Source organism: Megachile rotundata, chromosome 8 (assembly GCF_050947335.1).
Source record: "Megachile rotundata isolate GNS110a chromosome 8, iyMegRotu1, whole genome shotgun sequence".
Classification (NCBI taxonomy): Eukaryota; Metazoa; Arthropoda; class Insecta; order Hymenoptera; family Megachilidae; genus Megachile; species Megachile rotundata.
The window spans coordinates 15,807,017-15,824,962 of NC_134990.1; the positions used below are offsets into that span (position 1 = coordinate 15,807,017).

General features: G+C 40.7%; 2 protein-coding genes and 1 long non-coding RNA gene across 4 annotated transcripts; 2 read left to right on the top strand and 1 right to left on the bottom strand.

The window, feature by feature from the left end:
- Nucleotides 1-54: 54 nt before the first annotated feature.
- LOC143264947 (uncharacterized) lies at nucleotides 55-13,400 on the bottom strand. Its single transcript, XR_013038927.1, has 2 exons — nucleotides 13,259-13,400; nucleotides 55-9,943 (listed from the first exon to the last, which is right to left on the bottom strand). It is a non-coding gene; the product is annotated as an uncharacterized LOC143264947 (long non-coding RNA).
- Nucleotides 675-6,801, top strand: Clic (chloride intracellular channel protein 5). The gene is made up of 4 exons (XM_003702732.3): nucleotides 675-815; nucleotides 5,212-5,517; nucleotides 5,606-5,932; nucleotides 6,001-6,801. The coding sequence occupies exons 1-4, from the start codon at nucleotides 747-749 to the stop codon at nucleotides 6,079-6,081; spliced, it is 783 nt and encodes a 260-aa protein (XP_003702780.1). The 5' UTR covers nucleotides 675-746; the 3' UTR covers nucleotides 6,082-6,801.
- Tab2 (TAK1-associated binding protein 2) lies at nucleotides 7,599-17,946 on the top strand. Of its 2 annotated transcripts, XM_012284220.2 has the most exons (8): nucleotides 7,599-7,851; nucleotides 13,699-13,837; nucleotides 14,870-15,350; nucleotides 15,766-16,152; nucleotides 16,216-16,425; nucleotides 16,989-17,140; nucleotides 17,211-17,304; nucleotides 17,367-17,946. In XM_012284220.2, exons 2-8 carry the CDS (start codon nucleotides 13,730-13,732, stop codon nucleotides 17,720-17,722), a joined length of 1,788 nt encoding a protein of 595 aa, XP_012139610.1. In that variant the 5' UTR covers nucleotides 7,599-7,851; nucleotides 13,699-13,729; the 3' UTR covers nucleotides 17,723-17,946. The 2 variants fall into 2 exon arrangements, with proteins under 2 accessions (XP_012139610.1, XP_076390278.1); XM_076534163.1 differs by lacking the exon at nucleotides 13,699-13,837 and having other exon boundaries at nucleotides 7,600-7,851.

The following is a 17,946-nucleotide window of genomic DNA, read 5'->3' on the forward strand; positions in this document are numbered from 1 at the left end:
AAAATCAGATAACTTTTAATTTCACCATAATATTTTTGTAAAAATAACTGCATATTAAATTTAATGTAGAAATTTATTTAAAAATATTTACAACCCCTGCCGATACATAGTCTTCCTTCTATATCGGTAGAATACCAAATATATAATTCTGTAGAGTACCACTAAATGGCGTTGTTCGCAGTTTTCACAGTCGATAACATCTTTTTCACTTTACATTTTATTTTTAACGCCATAAATATATATAATTGCAGTTGCTTTTATTACGTATACATAATATTTTGTGCGCTTAAGTAATGAAACAACCGAGTAATAAAAAAATATTTGATGGCGCAATATCATCGATCTACCATCAGATGGCTATAGTATCTGATTTTCTCCACGTGGACACATTATCATCTGATCAAAACCTAGTAATAATTTTAACGTTACATACATAAGTATTGTTGCACCTCCAGTCATACGTATATCCATCAATAATTTTATTATCTCTTATTGCTTTTAAAGAATCTCAAAAATTGCATACTGGAATACCGACGAAAATCAACAAAATATAATTGAAAGTTCGTCCAAGAAGTGGCGCTATCATCGTGAACGTGGCGCGGCACGCGCTGCGTCAGTATTCCGCGAGCTTCCATCGCGTTCTGTTGGAGTTTGGCGTTGGCGAAGAAACTGTCCTGTTCGGTAGTGAACTGCGAAGAACGAAAAAAAGTGCTTTTTCCACAAACTAAGATACAACGGATAGAAGGATGGCGGACGACAGCCACGAGAATGGCACTAGCAACGGCGATGTGCCTGAGATCGAGTTGATCATCAAGGTGAGTTTACCACGCGTGTAGTAAAGACAAGGAGGAAGGAGAAAGAGATAGGAAAAAAGGCAATGGTTTCATGCACGATATGGGCGTGGAACGAACGACTGGTTTCTTCCTGTACTTTCCTCTTCCTTTCGACGTTTCTTCTTCTATTCGATGATCGCACGAGCGCCGCCCGAAACAAACTTTACGGCGAAGATCCGTGATGCATCGTGCGCCGCTTTGAAAATAGAGAAGCCGCTCAGTGACCATTGACCGTTGGTTCGTTTGTTCGTTAGTAGCGTCCAGTTGCTTCTTCAGCTGTCTTCCTTTTTCTTCACCCTTTCCGTATTCCTTACTGGATCGATTCTATCGATCGATCGACTGTCCGAAATCCCAGTGACGATAACTTGGACTTTGACTCGTGGAATATGGTGGCGAATACCAGGCGTTGCGAAGCTTTTCATATTCGTCGATGACTAATTGCAAGCACAACGGACATCAACGAATACACAGAACAGTTTTTTTGCCACGAAACCGACGTAACGCCTGCGGAAGAATATACGCATATATATGTATACATACATACAGGATCCTGAGCTGGCCGCGTTTCTATGTACGTCATTCACTTTTGTTGGAAGAAACCCTTGACTCTTATCTCGCGATACGTTTTTACGGTAGCACATTCTTTTCTCGATCATCGAGCTTGCCATTTCGCTCGTTTCTCCCTTCCTGCGTAATTTGTCAGAAAATAGAGACGAGTCGTTTGACGTCGACGATGCATTTGCACGGGCCGTATATTAATTTAACGAGATTAGAGCCGTTTATACATAGCGAAGCGGAAGATAAGTAAGAAAATAAGCGTTGGAAGGCTCTACTCTGCTCACGGTACATAATTGTTAAATGTTCATCGTGACGTGAATCGAAAATCCTCTTTAAAGATATTTACTCGATGGTTGTCAACGATCAAAATCTCAAGGAAATAATCATGAAATCTACAGGAAATAATCTCGAAAGCTAATGGTATCGACATGTACACGATCAAAAAGCATTTAGTCCGTCGACTGACAGACATTCGTAAGAGTTTGTATTTTTCTCCACGATATACACATAAACAGTAGATTCATGGCAATCGATTTAATCGAGAACGAACTCGATTCAGCTTCTTGGAACTACTCTCTTTCGCCATATTTTCTTGGAAACGTCTCCTTAGCGGGAAAGAGGCTTCCTTCGATTGTCCAATTACGAGATGTCGATTAAACTTTCGCCAATCGAACTCGGCTCGCGTCAAACTCGATTCACCTGTATCGCTCCTAATCGAGCTTCGAACATTGTCACGCTAATCTTATCACGTTTACTTCTATCGCTTTGGGAATCCAGAAAACGGCGCGTGCTACAAATATTTCCAGCAAGCATGCTGGTAACACGTAAACAAATAAGTGGATGAATGTAATGAGGACCGTTCGTGTGAAAAGTCGATACGTTTCATTGAAGAATCTTTCTACTTATGTGAACGATGTTAAAATTGGAATCTTTGATAGGAGAAAGAGGTTAGTAATGTTTCGATTAATCGTTCTATTGATGACTTGCGTTCTATCGCAAACACCGTATTCTTTGCGCGGTTTATTTAAACTGCAGATTTATTTTGAAATGATCTGTTGCATAAAAGTTGTAAATTGATTGTTAAAATTTAACAATTATGACTTGGTTATTATTTCTTCTGACGTTTATACGCAATGAAAGTAATAAAACGATTTAATTATTAGGTTCGAGATAACCGTGTTATCGTGACTTGAACAAACTCGAGGTTGGTTTATGCCCATCGGTAAGTGTGAATAAAGAATTGAATGCACACGATCGTGGACCTAATTTTCATGCTTCAAATGCCGCTAGATCTTTCTGAAAAGCAAGCAGCAGATGAGAGCCTTATAAGTAGAATGGTGCAATAGCAAGAGATAGTCGAAGTATGTTTCATTACGAGAAGAGATTTAATGGTAACTGGCCGACCTTGCACTCGGAAGGCGATCATGCGAGGTCTTCGTAAGTGTGTCAAACGGGATGAAACGATGGGGAACTCGACGAGGTCCTCGAGATTCTACCGTTAAACGATGAACTCCTTTGCCTTCCGCTTTCCTCGCTCTTCTCTGCCTTCCTTTCTCCTCTGAATAAATACAGGTTTGCCTCTTTGTTCTTCAATCGACGATTCGATTCCTCGTTATCTTGAACTTTTAACCCCTTTGCTGCTACATGACAGAATAAATAACATGTGTATTAAATTTTAATTGTAGTCATGATTTGCAAAACCGAGAGGCTTGTGCATAATATCCAACTCCAAAATCGAAACGAAAAACAACGAGGAAAGGTCATCGAAAGGGTTCAGCAAGATTGGCAGCTCATTCATGTTGTCCGAAAGATTCATTGAGTGACCGTACGAAAGGACGGTGTCGTTTATAAATAGGAAAATGCTCTAGGAACAAGATTATTCGAGGTTGCGCGCGTTGGAGGTAGGAGAAATATCGCGTGACCGAGTGCGGTTATAAAAAATCGATCGGATGTTGCGGCTTAATCTTCCGTAAGGTCATTACGAGCGTTGTCGGCCAGGAGTAACCTTGTATCTTCGAACAGGCTTCCGAAATCGTGCTCGAACAATGGAGCGAAATCGATGTTCTCGGAAGAAAACGTACAAATTTTATTTTCACGTGGTAGGATTTTAGCTTACCGGGCAGATCGATATCGTCGAGAAAACTGAAACTATCCAACATTGGGTTTCTTATGTCAGCGTTTATAGAAGTATAAATGTTTCAGCGTTTCGGAGCGAGCGATCGAGGAAGGTATTTTGAATTAACTGTTGAAGTTAAATCGAGAGAAGTTAAAGGTCGAGAAGATGAAGCGGAGATCAATTTTCAGTACACAAGAATTCTGGAGAGTAATTGTTCAAAATTTGATCAGTTGAATGTACAGATCGTTGATCAAATTTTTACGGTTTTGCAACAGAGAGAAAGGAAAAGCAACAGGCATGCGAGAGAGATTACCCGCTTCGTGACATTTGATCCAGCGTCTCGACGCTTTCCATGCCACTGATACTTCATGACACGGATACCTTTGCCAATTTCCAAAGTTGATTGAACTCGTAGCGATTGATTCTCGTAATCTCACGATTTCTTTCAAAAACTGCTCTCGCTTATTGCGCTCCATTCATATATCGCAAACTTCATTTCCTACGCTTGCGAACGCGTTAACTATTTGTCCAAACTGTAGCCATTTAAATAGCAGGTGGCTAGAAGAATGCGTTTGTCAAATACCAACGTGTTCCTCTTTCTACCTGTAGCAATCATTATCTCGCTCTTTTATCTTGCCACTTGCGGATAAACTGGATAAGCACTATTATTAACCTGTGCCTAATAACTCGTATAACGTGTTTTCAAACGCCTCTAACTTTTAAATAAATCGCAAGTATCAAACTTATGGTGCTTTTCAAGTTTCCATTAGAGAGAACATACCTCTCTGAAATGAACTTCAAAAAAAATGCACACGCGAAAACATTACTAGTAAAAGCGCGTAGAACTGACCAGACACAAAATTGCTTCTGGCCTTGGTCAAAAAGTTGCTTGGCACAAGACACTGGAGGCTATTTGTTTCTCTTGCATCGAGGTATCATCGTTCTTAAAAGTTGGAGGTCAAACTTGCGTCATCGCGAAAAAAATAATCAGTACGAAATGTTTCTTGTTCGCGATACTGCTGCTTGGAAATTCTGATATCGTGTGGCGTACAATTTAGAGATCCAAAATCACGACTCGAAGACGATTGTTGAAACCGGGTGAAAATAGAACGTTCTTGGTAAAAGTTGGCACTTTGCCAAAGGTACTTTACTCCTGATCGATTCGATACCTTATCGCTTCTTTGCTTAGTAGATTAATTTTGTTGACAAATATAATTGCTGGCTTCTGTGACGCAAGTGGCATAAGTCCGGTTATATATGCACTAAAGGGTTAATAATTACTCGCTGATTTAATAAGAGGTATTAGCGTTAATTGTAGCGGTCTAGGAGTTTCTTATTAGATTCGTTACGAAGAAAACTTCCAAGTATATCGTTGAGCAAGAAAGAAAGCAGGGTGCGTCACCGAGTAAAATAAATAAACCGTGACATCGAGAAAATGAGAGCGGAGCGAGTACGCTAGATACTCTCAGTTTACTTGATCAACTGGAGAAAAGTATCGCTGCTTGCTTCAGTCATGTTTTCTGAACGAATTGTTTACTTGTAACGAACAACCATGCCCTTAGTCCTTTGTCTCGCCACCTTTTTCTCCAATTTATCTGTAGCGAAAGTTTAGAGTCTGATTTAATAATACCACGTAAGATTTAATAGTACCATATAAGAAGTTAATTAATGCATCATAAAATGACAATATGCACCTGTTTACAGGCCTCTACGATCGATGGTCGTCGAAAGGGTGCGTGTCTCTTCTGCCAAGAGTACTTCATGGATTTATACCTTCTGGCCGAATTGAAGACCATCTCGCTGAAGGTAACCACGGTGGACATGCAGAAACCGCCTCCAGATTTTCGTACAAATTTCCAAGCAACGCCTCCACCGATTTTAATCGACAACGGCGATGCGATATTGGAGAACGAGAAAATTGAACGGCATATCATGAAGAACATTCCTGGCGGGCACAATCTCTTCGTGCAGGACAAAGAAGTGGCTACCCTCGTTGAAAACTTGTTTAGCGTATGTTGGACATCTAAGATAATTAGTTCTTTTAATACTTCACCATAAGAAGTATTGTTATGAACTCAATTGTTAATATCTGTTACAGAAATTGAAACTTTTGTTGCTGAACGCGAAAGACAAGGATAAAGACCCGAAGTCGTCGTCCCTGATGGCACATCTGCGTAAAATTGACGAACATTTAGGTCGTAAGGGTACACGTTTCCTCACAGGTGACACGATGTGTTGTTTCGACTGCGAGCTCATGCCACGACTGCAGCACATCAGGGTTGCTGGCAAATATTTCGCAGATTTTGAAATTCCGGAAACTCTGGTGCATCTGTGGCGATATATGCACCATATGTACAGGCTGGATGCCTTTTTGCAAAGTTGCCCCGCTGACCAGGATATCATCAATCACTACAAGTTACAACAGGTGCGAGATAAAGTACTAACTTTTCAGGCTGAAATGGTTTTCATGTTTAATGAGTTATACCTTTACAGAGCATGAAGATGAAGAAACACGAAGAATTAGAAACTCCAACGTTCACGACCAGTATCCCAATCGAGGTCAACGACGACTAGGCTGGACCTGTGCCGTCGGGTCTACGATCTCGTTACTTTGATTCAGAAAGATCGTCGATATATCGGTGTAAACGCGACGGCGCAACAAACCTTCTTAACGAAGTCCCAACTCTTCCGACGGACGCTTCTGTTTAAGAAGAATTAATTATTTATATAAAAGTATTCGAGGGTGAAAGCACCCTATTAAAATTTTCATCGATGCCACTACACCGATTTATACAATATTTTCGCTACATGTATTTCATAGATAATCGTCGATGCACTCTTTTATGGCCTAAACTGATGCAGAACGAGTAGCTTTTTTACCGCAGGCGACAGGAAGATAAACATATATAAGTGTACTAAGGCTTCAAGGAAACGATATGCGTTGTATGCGTGTCCAGAAAACTATATGGATCCTTTCCTTTCTTTCCATGTTTTTTTTTCTTTTTTTTTCTCTTGTTACGTATGCATTTCATACGTACTCTTCATTCGAATAGCATTATTATTAGGAGAAAGCATTTTAATCTTTTACATATACATTAGGTCAGGACCTTGTGTGTTTTTAAGAAACAGTACGTATTTCGGTAACGAAGCGGCAAATGCAAAAGGGACGTATGCATTTGAATTGCGAGTATATGAAAATATCTTTTGTTCTTTTCTTTTTTATTCTGGAAAATCATAATGTATTTGTCTTACATCCGAATGATATTCAATAAAGTAACTTAACGATGGTTATAATTAGTTTTCCTCTTGCATTAATCTCTCTAAATCACAGAAGATATTCTAGTCCATTGTACCGCGTACAGTATTTAAATTACAGAGACAAGATTTCAATTCTAAGTGCATACGTTTCTTCGATATAAAATTCTTTGTTAAATCTTTTGCGTTATTAACTATTGAAAATTATAATTTCAAAGATAATTATGAATTTCTTTGCAGATGCTGAGCTGGATAAGATAAACGTAATAATTTTTTGAACAGAGAGTGCTTATTTTTATTAATACATTTCAACGATTTAACAAATTCGATGTCTCACATTAGTAACTGTATTATTATTATTATTATTATTATTATTATTATTATTATAAATGATTATTACTATTATTGTATTATTTTGATTTATATTCCTAGGAATGAATATACCAGTATTTACATGGACCTTTAAGTTTACACATGTTCTCGTTTACGCAATTTATGCAAATTTAAAAGCCTTATATAAAAGAAACAAAAAATGTAACGGAATAGATCTTTCTTAACAACGTTGCTATCCATTCGTTCGTTTTAAAATAGCACGCGCTTTCCCCTTCCACTTGCATGTTACGACACGTCTTCCATTCATAAATAGGGAAGCACTTGTATGAGCGGCCATCTTGACTACGTGATCAAACGGACAATTTTTATTTTGATAGTTGCAACCCAAAAATCTTATTCTAATTCGAAAATAGGTAAATAACATTTTTTAAATAAAATTATTTAAATCTATTATAATATTATTGATAAATATTATTTAATTTGCAGTAATTAGCTTTTATATTGACTTCCGTCGTTCAGTACGCAGTGCACAGCTGATCAGTGGTCCTAACGGACGGTCGCCGCTTGTCCGTGCTTTGAAATCTTTGAAAACGACAGAAAAGTTGCTGTTATCCGTATGACTGCATAGTGACAATTGGAATATTAATCTTTAACACGTGGTTGAAGTTGCACCGTTCGCCAAGTGTCTTTATTAAGTGTCCACAGTGAGCGGTTACTGTTCCTCGTTCATTCGACATTTCCAATGGTTGCCGTCCGGTAAGTTTTAACCATACGTTTTAAAACCGAATTACGGGTTAAAGTGACTATGTGTAAACCCGATTTAATGAACGGAGATTTCTTGATCGTTAGTTGCTTCGTATATTTGTTAACGTTAATTATCGTGGAAATCAGAGAAACTGAAAAGACGCACTCTGACTTTTAGTTATGTTTGTTTCACGCGACACGAAAATACACCTACGTTGGAACGTGATCGAAATTATAATGTAGCGACAGTGAATATTTTAATAATCAGTTAACGCATAGAAAAGTTTGTCTATTAGTCGTTTCGGTAGTCGTGATTTCTAGACAGTGTTGCAACAACGATACGATAATATAGAATTTAGTTTTTAGTATATAGCCAATCAAAAATAAATTATCGTCGATAGCAACTATCATTTTTTCCGTTGATGCAACGTGCAGCTTAAAAGCATTTCGTCAGACTATACTTATTATATGTTTATCGCTCCGTTTAATCATCGCGTTCCTTTTTTATTTACGTTCATATACACATTGTCATCGAAGCTAACCTGTAAGACGTCTCGTACGGAATAGACGCGTTGTTTCGATTAAATAATCATTTTCGGAAATCAAGTAGAATTCTATTTTATCGAGCGTGTCCCCATGGTGAATCGATAGAATTTCTAAACCACCGATTCTCCTTTCTGTGACCTGCTGTCTAATTTGAAAACCACGTTAGTCAATCGAACAGTCCAGTTCGTGCAAAGTTCGAATAAACATAAACAGTATTACTTAATAGCAAAAATAAAAATAATTATAGGCAACCTGCAATGTTTATGCGAGACAGCATAGCATTTACAAGTTATGTAATCGTTAATCGCTCCGCGACAGTTTCTCTGTAAAATCGATCGGTCCTTCAAAAAGCACATTAAAAGACTGAAATGAAATTTTTTGGCACACGCGGAAACGCGATTTAGAGGTCGACGATATTTATAATAACATAAAAGAGCTGTTTGGAGAATCGAGTTCGAGCAATAACGAACTTTACGAGGACACGTGAATTATCGCGAGCGTAAAGAACCGGTGTCCGTATACATGCGTACGCGCACGTAAAATCGTTCTCGTGTTCGCGCGGTAGTTCTTGCGTTATGCTTTTATTAATCGTTAGACTGTGCAATCCTACTGTGTATTAGGAATGGAAAATTAATTGATCTTCGATTTATTTTTAAGGATAAAGACATAAGGAAAAATTTGAATCTCTTCCCAGAATACGTGGCAGTGAACGCCGCTTACGCGAAAAAAAGTACAACATTATTTTCAGGATAGTGTTTATTTTTGCCTCCAAGCGTAACTTATCGTAGCTCTGCTTAACGTTAGCGTTGCGTCCCTCGTCAATTATTATTCTTAGTTCCTTATTTTTGTCTGCTAAACTCGACGCACTTTTTTCACTGTTCGGTAGTTTTTAAACAATTCGAGAATCTTACAGATTTTAAGGCTGTTCGAAATGTATACATAGGGAATATGGCGGCAGCATAGCGAAGCAACAGGTGTTAAGCGGAATTGAAGATGCGCTATTACATTCGTAACGACCGTTTGCCCTCGGAAACCTATAATAGTAGAAACTTTGCTACTCGGGAAGGTAGAAAGCTCGCAGTTTGGAAGGTTACCAACTTTGTCACTTAGGAAGGGAAAGCTTGCGTGTTTGCCACCTGGGAAGTTAGAAAGCTTGGAAAGGTACCAACTTGGAGAAAAATTGGAGAGGTTCCGAAAAAATCTGCGAAAGCTAACCTTGCCATATAGAACCACATCTTTGAAAGTAGAAATTTTATCGGAAAGGAAGCTTGATAAAATTTTGGAGTAAGAGGTAGCTTTTTCAAGCGGCAAAAAGAGACGTCGAAAATTATTCCAAATGCGTGAAAATACTCGTGGAATTCGCTTTTCCCCGCATTGCCAGGAGCAGACGAAAACAGCCACGCTGTGTCTCCTGGGTATTTCATGACACAAATATCTTCCCGGCATGTTGGAATTCAGCTTTTCCTTTTTCGCCTGTCCCGACGAACCTCGCTCTCTTCTTCCCCTCTTAAAATCTCCTCTGTCACTGATGGAAACATCCTGCGTGTCCGTCTTTCTGCTGCAATTAAAAGATACTCTTGATCCACCTCCCTCCGCTCCACAAACAAGTCCACGCGTTTTTCAACGGATCTCGTTTAATTTATCGGACCGAGTTAACCGTGGAAAGTTATTAATTACGTACTCGATTTTCACCGTAACGCTTCTAGGAAAATAGTTGGCACTTCGGAAGATTCAATTGCCAATACTCGTCGCGTTAAAATTTAAAAACACTTTTTAATGCTTCTTGGTTTGAATATTAGTTCTTTATTTTATTTTTTTTTATTACTATTCTTACAGTAAAATAGTAAGTTTCTTATTACTATTTAAGGTTCCTTAGTTTGAGTAAGATTAGTTCTTTATTTTATTTTATTTTTTTTTTTATTACTATTCTCATAATAAAATAGTAAGTTCCTTATTGCTATTTAAAGCTTCTTGGTTTCACTATTAGTTTTTTATTTTATTTTTTTTTATTACTATTCTTACAGTAAAATAGTAAGTTTCTTATTACTATTTAAGGTTTCTTAGTTTGAGTAAGATTAGTTCTTTATTTTTTTTTATTACTATTCTCATAATAAAATAGTAAGTTCCTTATTGCTATTTAAGGCTTCTTGGTTTCACTATTAGTTCTTTATTTTATTTTTTTTTATTACTATTCTCATAATAAAATAGTAAGTTCCTTATTGCTATTTAAAGCTTCTTGGTTTGAATAAGATTAATTCTTTATTTTATTTTTTCTTATTACTATTTGTGTTTTAACCTTTGAAAAAACTTTTTAAAGCAGCTTCTTGGTTTAAATAAGGTCAATTCTTTATTTTATTTTTTCTTATTACTATTTGTGCATTAAACTTTGAAAACACTTTTTAAAGCAGCTTCTTGGTTTGAATAAGATTAGTTCTTTATTTTATTTTTTTTATTACAATTCTCATAGTAAAATAGTTCCTTATTGCTATTTTTTATAGCCAGAAATCTTTCGTTCAGATACCAAAGTCATTCAGTTACCTGAACTCGTCCGTGAAAGGAGAATTTCCTAAAGAGTGAGATCAAAGTGACTCGTTGGCAAAGAGAGCGAATTCGGCAAAGATTTGCACAATTTGCGACGGGTCGAATTCGATACGCCGTTACGTTTCCGCATCGAATGTACCTGCCCACACGTGGTTATTTACATTTTCGTCATTTGCGTGTCGAAGAACCGAGCTTTGGCAAACTCTGCCACAAAGTCAAGCGAAGAAAAGTTCGCGAAATAGATGAACATGTCACGAGTCAGCACACACGGACTTAATGTCGTGTGAGTGATTAAAGGTTCGCTCGAGATACAAGAGTTGTTCGTTTGATGAGTGTTTTTATTTTTGGACGGTGTGGGTGTTCTCTACGTTACGCGTTTAGACTCCCCTTCAGTTTCACTGAATCATTTTTATGGTAATTCGAAGCAAGGCTAAAATCAATTCTAAAAACCCTTTACGCTCGAGAGGTGTCGCCGTTCGATTTGATACAATAATTTGAAATAAACCCTTGCAGTATTTTGAGTCAGACGCACTCGTACTTCGGTCGTGATCGATTTTACTCGAATTTTTACGTTTCAAGTTCAAGTCCAATTATAATTTGCATAGTCGATTGCATAATAACATTGACATAACATTTCACCTTTCTTTGTCTGTATTAATATTAATAGCTCTAATTAGTTCTGACTGACGCACCATAGTGCAAGGAGTTAACTGATTCTACAGTACACGTGTGATGTACAAACACAGTGAACCAAACAGTAAAAATTATTAGTAGAGAAATAACCTCAGAATTTATTTAAATTATAAAATTGCAGTTCGCAAACAGTCAAATTACCTCCAAACCTTACGAATTAACTTCCCTTAAATATTCGAACAAGAAACCTTGGTCCCTTGCAACGCGAACGATTCGAAGAATCATTCTCGGACACGTAGGCGGCGACCATTTGGGTCTTAGAAGTTTGAGGAGATGGCCTGGATAGTTTAATGGTTAAATCAAGATCAGGGTTCGAATTCGGAATCGATCGAATATTTTCGTCCACCGGAGTTGATGTAGAAGCGCGCTTTAATCGACGCTCACCTGCCAGGTGCGAGGCGGCGGAAGAAAGAGAAGCAAATTATTAATTCTATCTAGCACTTTATTTCTCTGCGGTGGCTCCATGCCAAGTGCGAATTGCACGCGAACAGTTTCTAGCCTCTTAGTTTCTTCCGATCGAGCGAACGACCCTCCAGTTTCGCCAATCACTTTTTCTCCTCTGCAATCGCGTTTTCGTACATGATCGTTTTAATTGCGTTTTTGAGCTTAATTCTATAAGGTCAGTTATTTAAACGAGGATATTGGCGCTTGATATTTTATATTCTACAATCGCGTTTTTATTCGTACATGGTCGTTCGAGCGTTTTAATTGCGTTATCGAGCTTAATCCTATAAAGTCGGGTAATCGTGGCTAATCTTATAAGGTCAGTTATTTAAACGAGGGCGTTGACGCATAATGTTAATGGCGCATAATCTGCAATCGCATTTTTATTCGTACATGATCCAAGCGTTTTAACACAAGAACTACCAACCAGTCAAACTGACTACTTCCAGATTTCTCATTTTATTGTAGCGATTTTTTAGAAATGTTATATTTTGTTGAGGTAAAATCTAGTTCTGTATGTTACTTGTTACAATTTATTTTTCATTCTTCAAACGAGCGTTTACTGTCGGTAGTTCTAGCGTTAAGTTTCGTAATTGCTGATCCTATAAGGTCAGTTATTTAAACGAGGGCCTCTTGGCGCATTCGTTGAATTTATTATAACTAGATAATTTGTCAAAGGGGGTCGACGGTAGAGAAGTTTGAAATTTGTCGAAATTTGAGTTTCGTGCGACGATGCACCTGCAGGAACACGCGCATGCGTGCACGCGTGGGAGCGTGGCACGCGCAATACCGAGTACCGGCTAATTATGTGGCACTCCTACGTTCCACGCGGCACAGGTGTCCACCGTTTCTTTGCTCGCTGCCAATTCCGTGATCTAACGGGTGCCTAAGAGTTACGGAAATTTCAAATCTTTCTCACAAAACTATCTTTAACGTTGCAATTTTGCCGATACTTTCTCTCCCTTCCTTCGATCCCTTATCGATTTCAAAATCGACAGATCGAACTGTAGACAAATTCGGTTTCCTCGAAAAATGGGTCAAATAGTCTCGGGTTTAAATAAAGAACGAGTCACGAATAGCCGAGACGCTTTCGTTTTCCTCCCTTTTGCGAAGGAAAAACTTTGCAGACGTAAAACTTAGAAAGAGGGAGAAAAATAATTGGCCCACAGGGAATCGCGGATAATTTATAGCTTACCAGAGTGAGTAGAGACTTTGGTGGCCTTCGCTATAATTACGAGGCCGTAACGCACGATCGCGTAATATTTCAATGAGTCTCGGACAAGCGAGACGATTTGCCCCGGCAGGTTCCACGGTCTTCTCCTTTTCATTTTATCATCGCACCTTTGTCTCCATTAATCGCATTCCCGTCCGCTCATCCGCAAACGAATAATTTGAAACATTTTCTCGCACCGACACCGAAACTGCACGAAACGTCGTATTTGGAGGCCATCCAAATCGTTTATCCACCAAACTACAAAATTTTCAGCAGATTCCTGCTCCTCGTTCTCCTTGGGTCGAACTATTAGTACCGAACTATGACAAAGTGATACGCGACGCGTTCGATTAGCGAGACCTCTTTATCATCTACTAGTTACACGATGTCTGGTCTGTAACGAGAGAACCTGGCACCCACAGGTAGGCCTTGCCAGGAGGATGGGGGCCCACGATGGGGGAGTGCCATTGCTCTAACATCGCTATCATGCAGCTGTTCCATGAGCTGAAGCAGCAGTTCCCTGCGCTCCCTGATCACGTCGTTTCCCAGTGCATCGCCCAGGTATAGGTGCTGTTTGTCCACCGGATATACGATCCTCTACTGTCCTGGAAACTCGATCCACGAGTTATGACCATCTTTCAAAATCTTAACACGTTGACTGCCATACTAAAGCAATTTTCAATTGCATACAGGAATGTTTTAATTCTTGACATTGAAACTACCAAGCCAGTCAAATGACTGCTTCACAAGTTTCCTGTTATAAGATACACATTTTGTTTAAATGCATTCCTTAAAATCAGAATTTCCTCAAGATAGAGAATTTATGTTTAGACGTTTGTTTATTTATTTTTTAATTTCATTTTTAACTTCAAATTAAGTACACATGTGCTAGGTTATGTGGTAGGTTTAGTGTTAATCAATTTTTCCAAATATTTTCACAGTATCTTGTTACATTTATTTTCCATAGATCCATGTAATTAATGCGAGAATCTTTGATAACAATATATGTGGCAGTCAACGTGGATGTAACTAACAAAGAGCTAGTTAGTTACTTAAAGAGCAAGTAGCTAGCTAAGTTAGTTACTTAAATAGCAAGTAACTAACCGTTGGATCGAGCGTCTCAACGAGGACTGATTGCACAGTGTGGGCTAGTAACTGTTTCAAGATCCTCTCTTACTAAGCTAGACACATCGAAATAACGACTAACCCCTCACGATAACCCCTCGCATTGTGAACTAACCTCCCATCCTCTCATTGCACGAGCGTGGAACCTGTGTGTTACGAACATCCTCTGTGTTGGATACATTTCTAATCAACGATTGAACTAAACAATCTAATCTCTAGTTCTAGGGGCTGGGAATTCTTCCGTGCTAACGATCCGGAGACTTCAGATCTCGTTTCGAAAAGCGAATTCTGTATTTATAAGAATATACTCGAAGTTAAGCGTTTCGACCACGGTTGCCACGAAATAATCCTCGTTTCTGGAGTTTGTAACTTGGAGGAGCCTCGAAGAGGTGGCAACCCTGGTTATGATCGTCGAAAAAGCGATGTAGATGACCGGAAATCGGCTGATCCTGTGCGTGTGCGTTGCAGAACAGCCACGATCGGGAGACATGCGCGAGAAGCCTCCGTGCCACCCAAGAGTCACGACAGTCTCCGGGCGCGTTTCCACCGGCGGCACTTTGCAGTGTCCTTCAACAACAACAGCAACGAGCAAACCTGGTCACGCAACAGCAGCAGCAACAGCAGCGTTGTTGCGCGATGAACCAAGCGCAACGAACCGGCACGAGCAACAACGCGCGACCACACAGACCATCCTCGCTGGACATCGGTATGGCAAGACGCTGTCCTGTCAGCTGTACACGAGCCTCCTCGATTTCAGCGTCGTCGCCGATCGCGGCTAATCCAGCCACCCCTTCTTCGGCACCGGCCGCCTGCACGACGCGCGGTTTCTTCGACGATTGCGCGGCTCTCAGCGACGCGAATTGCGCGAACAAAATCCAGAACGCGGCAAACGAGCCAGCTGGATTCGAGCTGAACGTGAACGTTGCCTGCAGTCCTGCTGGCAATCGCGGTACGCAGTTAGCCTTCATCCTCTTGCTTTTCACGATGAACACCTTGTATGTCCGATTAACACTCTGATTGCCACGTCACCGTTCACTGCCACATCGTTTACTCAACCTGTTAGATTTATGGAAGATGCGTGGTTCCGTGGCACTCAAAGTATTTGCACAAATCGAATGCGCGTGACTGTACATTTGCATTGCGATCTTGTAACAAACCGAACAGGTTTTCCTTCCGTGTGTATCGATGGCAGTGACGCTGTTTGCGTTACGCAATTTTGCGGTGGAGATCCTGCTTGTCAGTCGAACGAAACACTTTTACCTCATAGACTTTTGCTTCTAAACCGTCGACTTCTCTTGCTCGTCCTCAGGCAATTCTATTCTAAATACTGTTCTGATACCTCTTTTTTGACCGTAAATGCGTAGACTTTCGAACGGTGCCTACGATAGCTGGTGCCTGTAAACGAAGCGATTTGGCCCTCGATCCACGGACTCATTACGCGGAGTCGTTACTGAACGTGGAAAACACGGGGCCCCAGATCGATCACACTCGAAGCTACACGTCGGTTAGCCTGACGTTGAGGCCACCGTCCTCGGAACCACAACCACCGATCGACATAAGATCGCAGGGCTCGAGTCTGACTTACTCGAGCTCTTCCCTGGATCCTCGGGGCTTTCAAAGTCGTCTCCAGATCAGCATCGGCGCTGGAACCGTTGGAAGCGTGGCGGCTGCAAGGATCAGACCGCCGATGGGCTCCAGTAGGCCCAACAGCTTGATACCACCGGTGCAAACCGGTCCGCAAAGGCCACCAGGTAATTTCTGTCCGGATTTTAAGAATTTTGTTAAGTGTCGAGGTAACATTGTGGAAATTTCAGGTCTTCCAGCAGGGCCTCCTAGTCAGTTACCGAGGCCGACGACGACGATGAGCGCCCCAACCACACCTTCCGTACCATCGACAACGACCATCGTTCCTCCCACAAGCCTTCCGACGACACCGTCAGGACCGACAACGACCTCGCCACCCTCTAGTCCCGTTGGCGAACGACATACCAATTCCGATCAGAACCGATCGCCGTTGAATCAAGGTATCGCTCGAAAATAGCCTATTAGGCTATTTTTATTGCTGGCTGTAGCTTACCGATACCCCGTAAAAGTGGTAACCGTTTTTTCGGAATCTTTCTTTGTATTCGCAAAGAATCATACACGTATATTTACCTGCGAGCAACCACTCCGTCGCGCGTACTACGCCCACGCGTGTAACACCGAGAACGATATTTACGCATTCCTGACCCCACGCTCCGTCTATAGATAGCCTCGCTTGCGGTTACTCTACGTGGACCACCTGATCCGCTTTTCCTTCTCGCCAGCGGGCCAGCATCGTCTCGATGTTGACGCGTTTCCTGAACGCGTTGCGTTACAATTCGCGTTTCATGTTCCTCGCCTGTAATCGCTCGCACGCGACTAAAATGAAACAACGTCAGTCGAAGTTGATTTGCACCCTCGCACTAGTCTGCGCGACAGTACAGTTTCGTTCAAGAAAGATGGACTAATTAGAAATACACCGTAGATTAGACTAATTATAGCGACACTTTCTAAAAATGGGGTCGTGGATTATGTTACTTCGTCTTAAATTTTCAAATCGTTACAGTGGCGGAGCATCAAAGGAAATTGGTCGCGGAACAGTTAGCTAGGAAAGAAAAACTCGCCAGGGAATTGAAGGCCGAGAAAGGACGACTCGAAGCGATGAAGAAGGAGCTACAATCTCTTTCGAGGCCCTTCGACTCCTCGGTGCCTCCACAAGTATACACGATACTATACTTTTAATCGCTTAACGTAACGCGAAATAGTAATGGTCGATTCCATTTGCCAGGAGTTGAAAAAGAAATTGAGGAGCGAGATCTATCAGTTGCAAGTCGAGTGCGATAGACTCGCCGAAGAAGTGGATCGCTGGTCGGATCTAAGAGGTAACCATTTAATTACATCTTTCGTTCGCTTCGATATAAAATGGCTGGCTTGTTCGTTTCAGTTCCGTTAGGTGAAACGAACGAAAAGTTCTATCAGCATATTTACACGGGTCAACCGTTACCCTCGAGATCCGCCAATTCGAACCCACCTCCCTTACCGAGTCAGCCACCTGCCTGGCAGCCTGAGCTCACCGGAAACAACGACGGAGAAGAACGCGACGGTCCTTCTTGGATCTGCAGAATGTGTACGTTTAAGAACCATCCGTTGATGAACAAATGCGAGCAGTGCGACATGCCCAGGCTATTGGATCACGGAAACGCAGGTACGACTTCCGGGAAATCGATCGGTGATCTTGCGACCTCGTTGATCCGCTTGGACGTCGACGAGCCTCCTCCTCCGCCGCCATCGGAGTCGTAAAGTGCCTTAACAGCATGTGTCTTCGTTTTGTGTGATACTTTTGTGAACTGAAATAAACTATAATCCACGGACGTTCGAGCAGAAAGGATGTTCCTCCGACGTACTGTGATGACGCGCGCAACCAAAGCCGATATTTTATCATTGTAAGGTATATTCGTCCATTGACGGCTCTAAAAATACGATACGAATAAAACGGGTCTATGAGGACGACGTACTTAAACGCA

Excerpts from the sequence above, each read along its gene's own strand:
- Tab2 (XM_012284220.2), top strand. The coding sequence starts at position 13,730 with ATGGGGGAGTGCCATTGCTCTAACATCGCTATCATGCAGCTGTTCCAT. Across the intron at positions 15,351-15,765 it reads CAGTCCTGCTGGCAATCGCG|ACTTTCGAACGGTGCCTACG; the intron begins GTACGCAGTTAG and ends GTAAATGCGTAG. Across the intron at positions 16,426-16,988 it reads CCGATCGCCGTTGAATCAAG|TGGCGGAGCATCAAAGGAAA; the intron begins GTATCGCTCGAA and ends AAATCGTTACAG.
- Clic (XM_003702732.3), top strand. The coding sequence starts at position 747 with ATGGCGGACGACAGCCACGAGAATGGCACTAGCAACGGCGATGTGCCT. Across the intron at positions 5,518-5,605 it reads TCGTTGAAAACTTGTTTAGC|AAATTGAAACTTTTGTTGCT; the intron begins GTATGTTGGACA and ends TATCTGTTACAG. Across the intron at positions 5,933-6,000 it reads ATCACTACAAGTTACAACAG|AGCATGAAGATGAAGAAACA; the intron begins GTGCGAGATAAA and ends ATACCTTTACAG.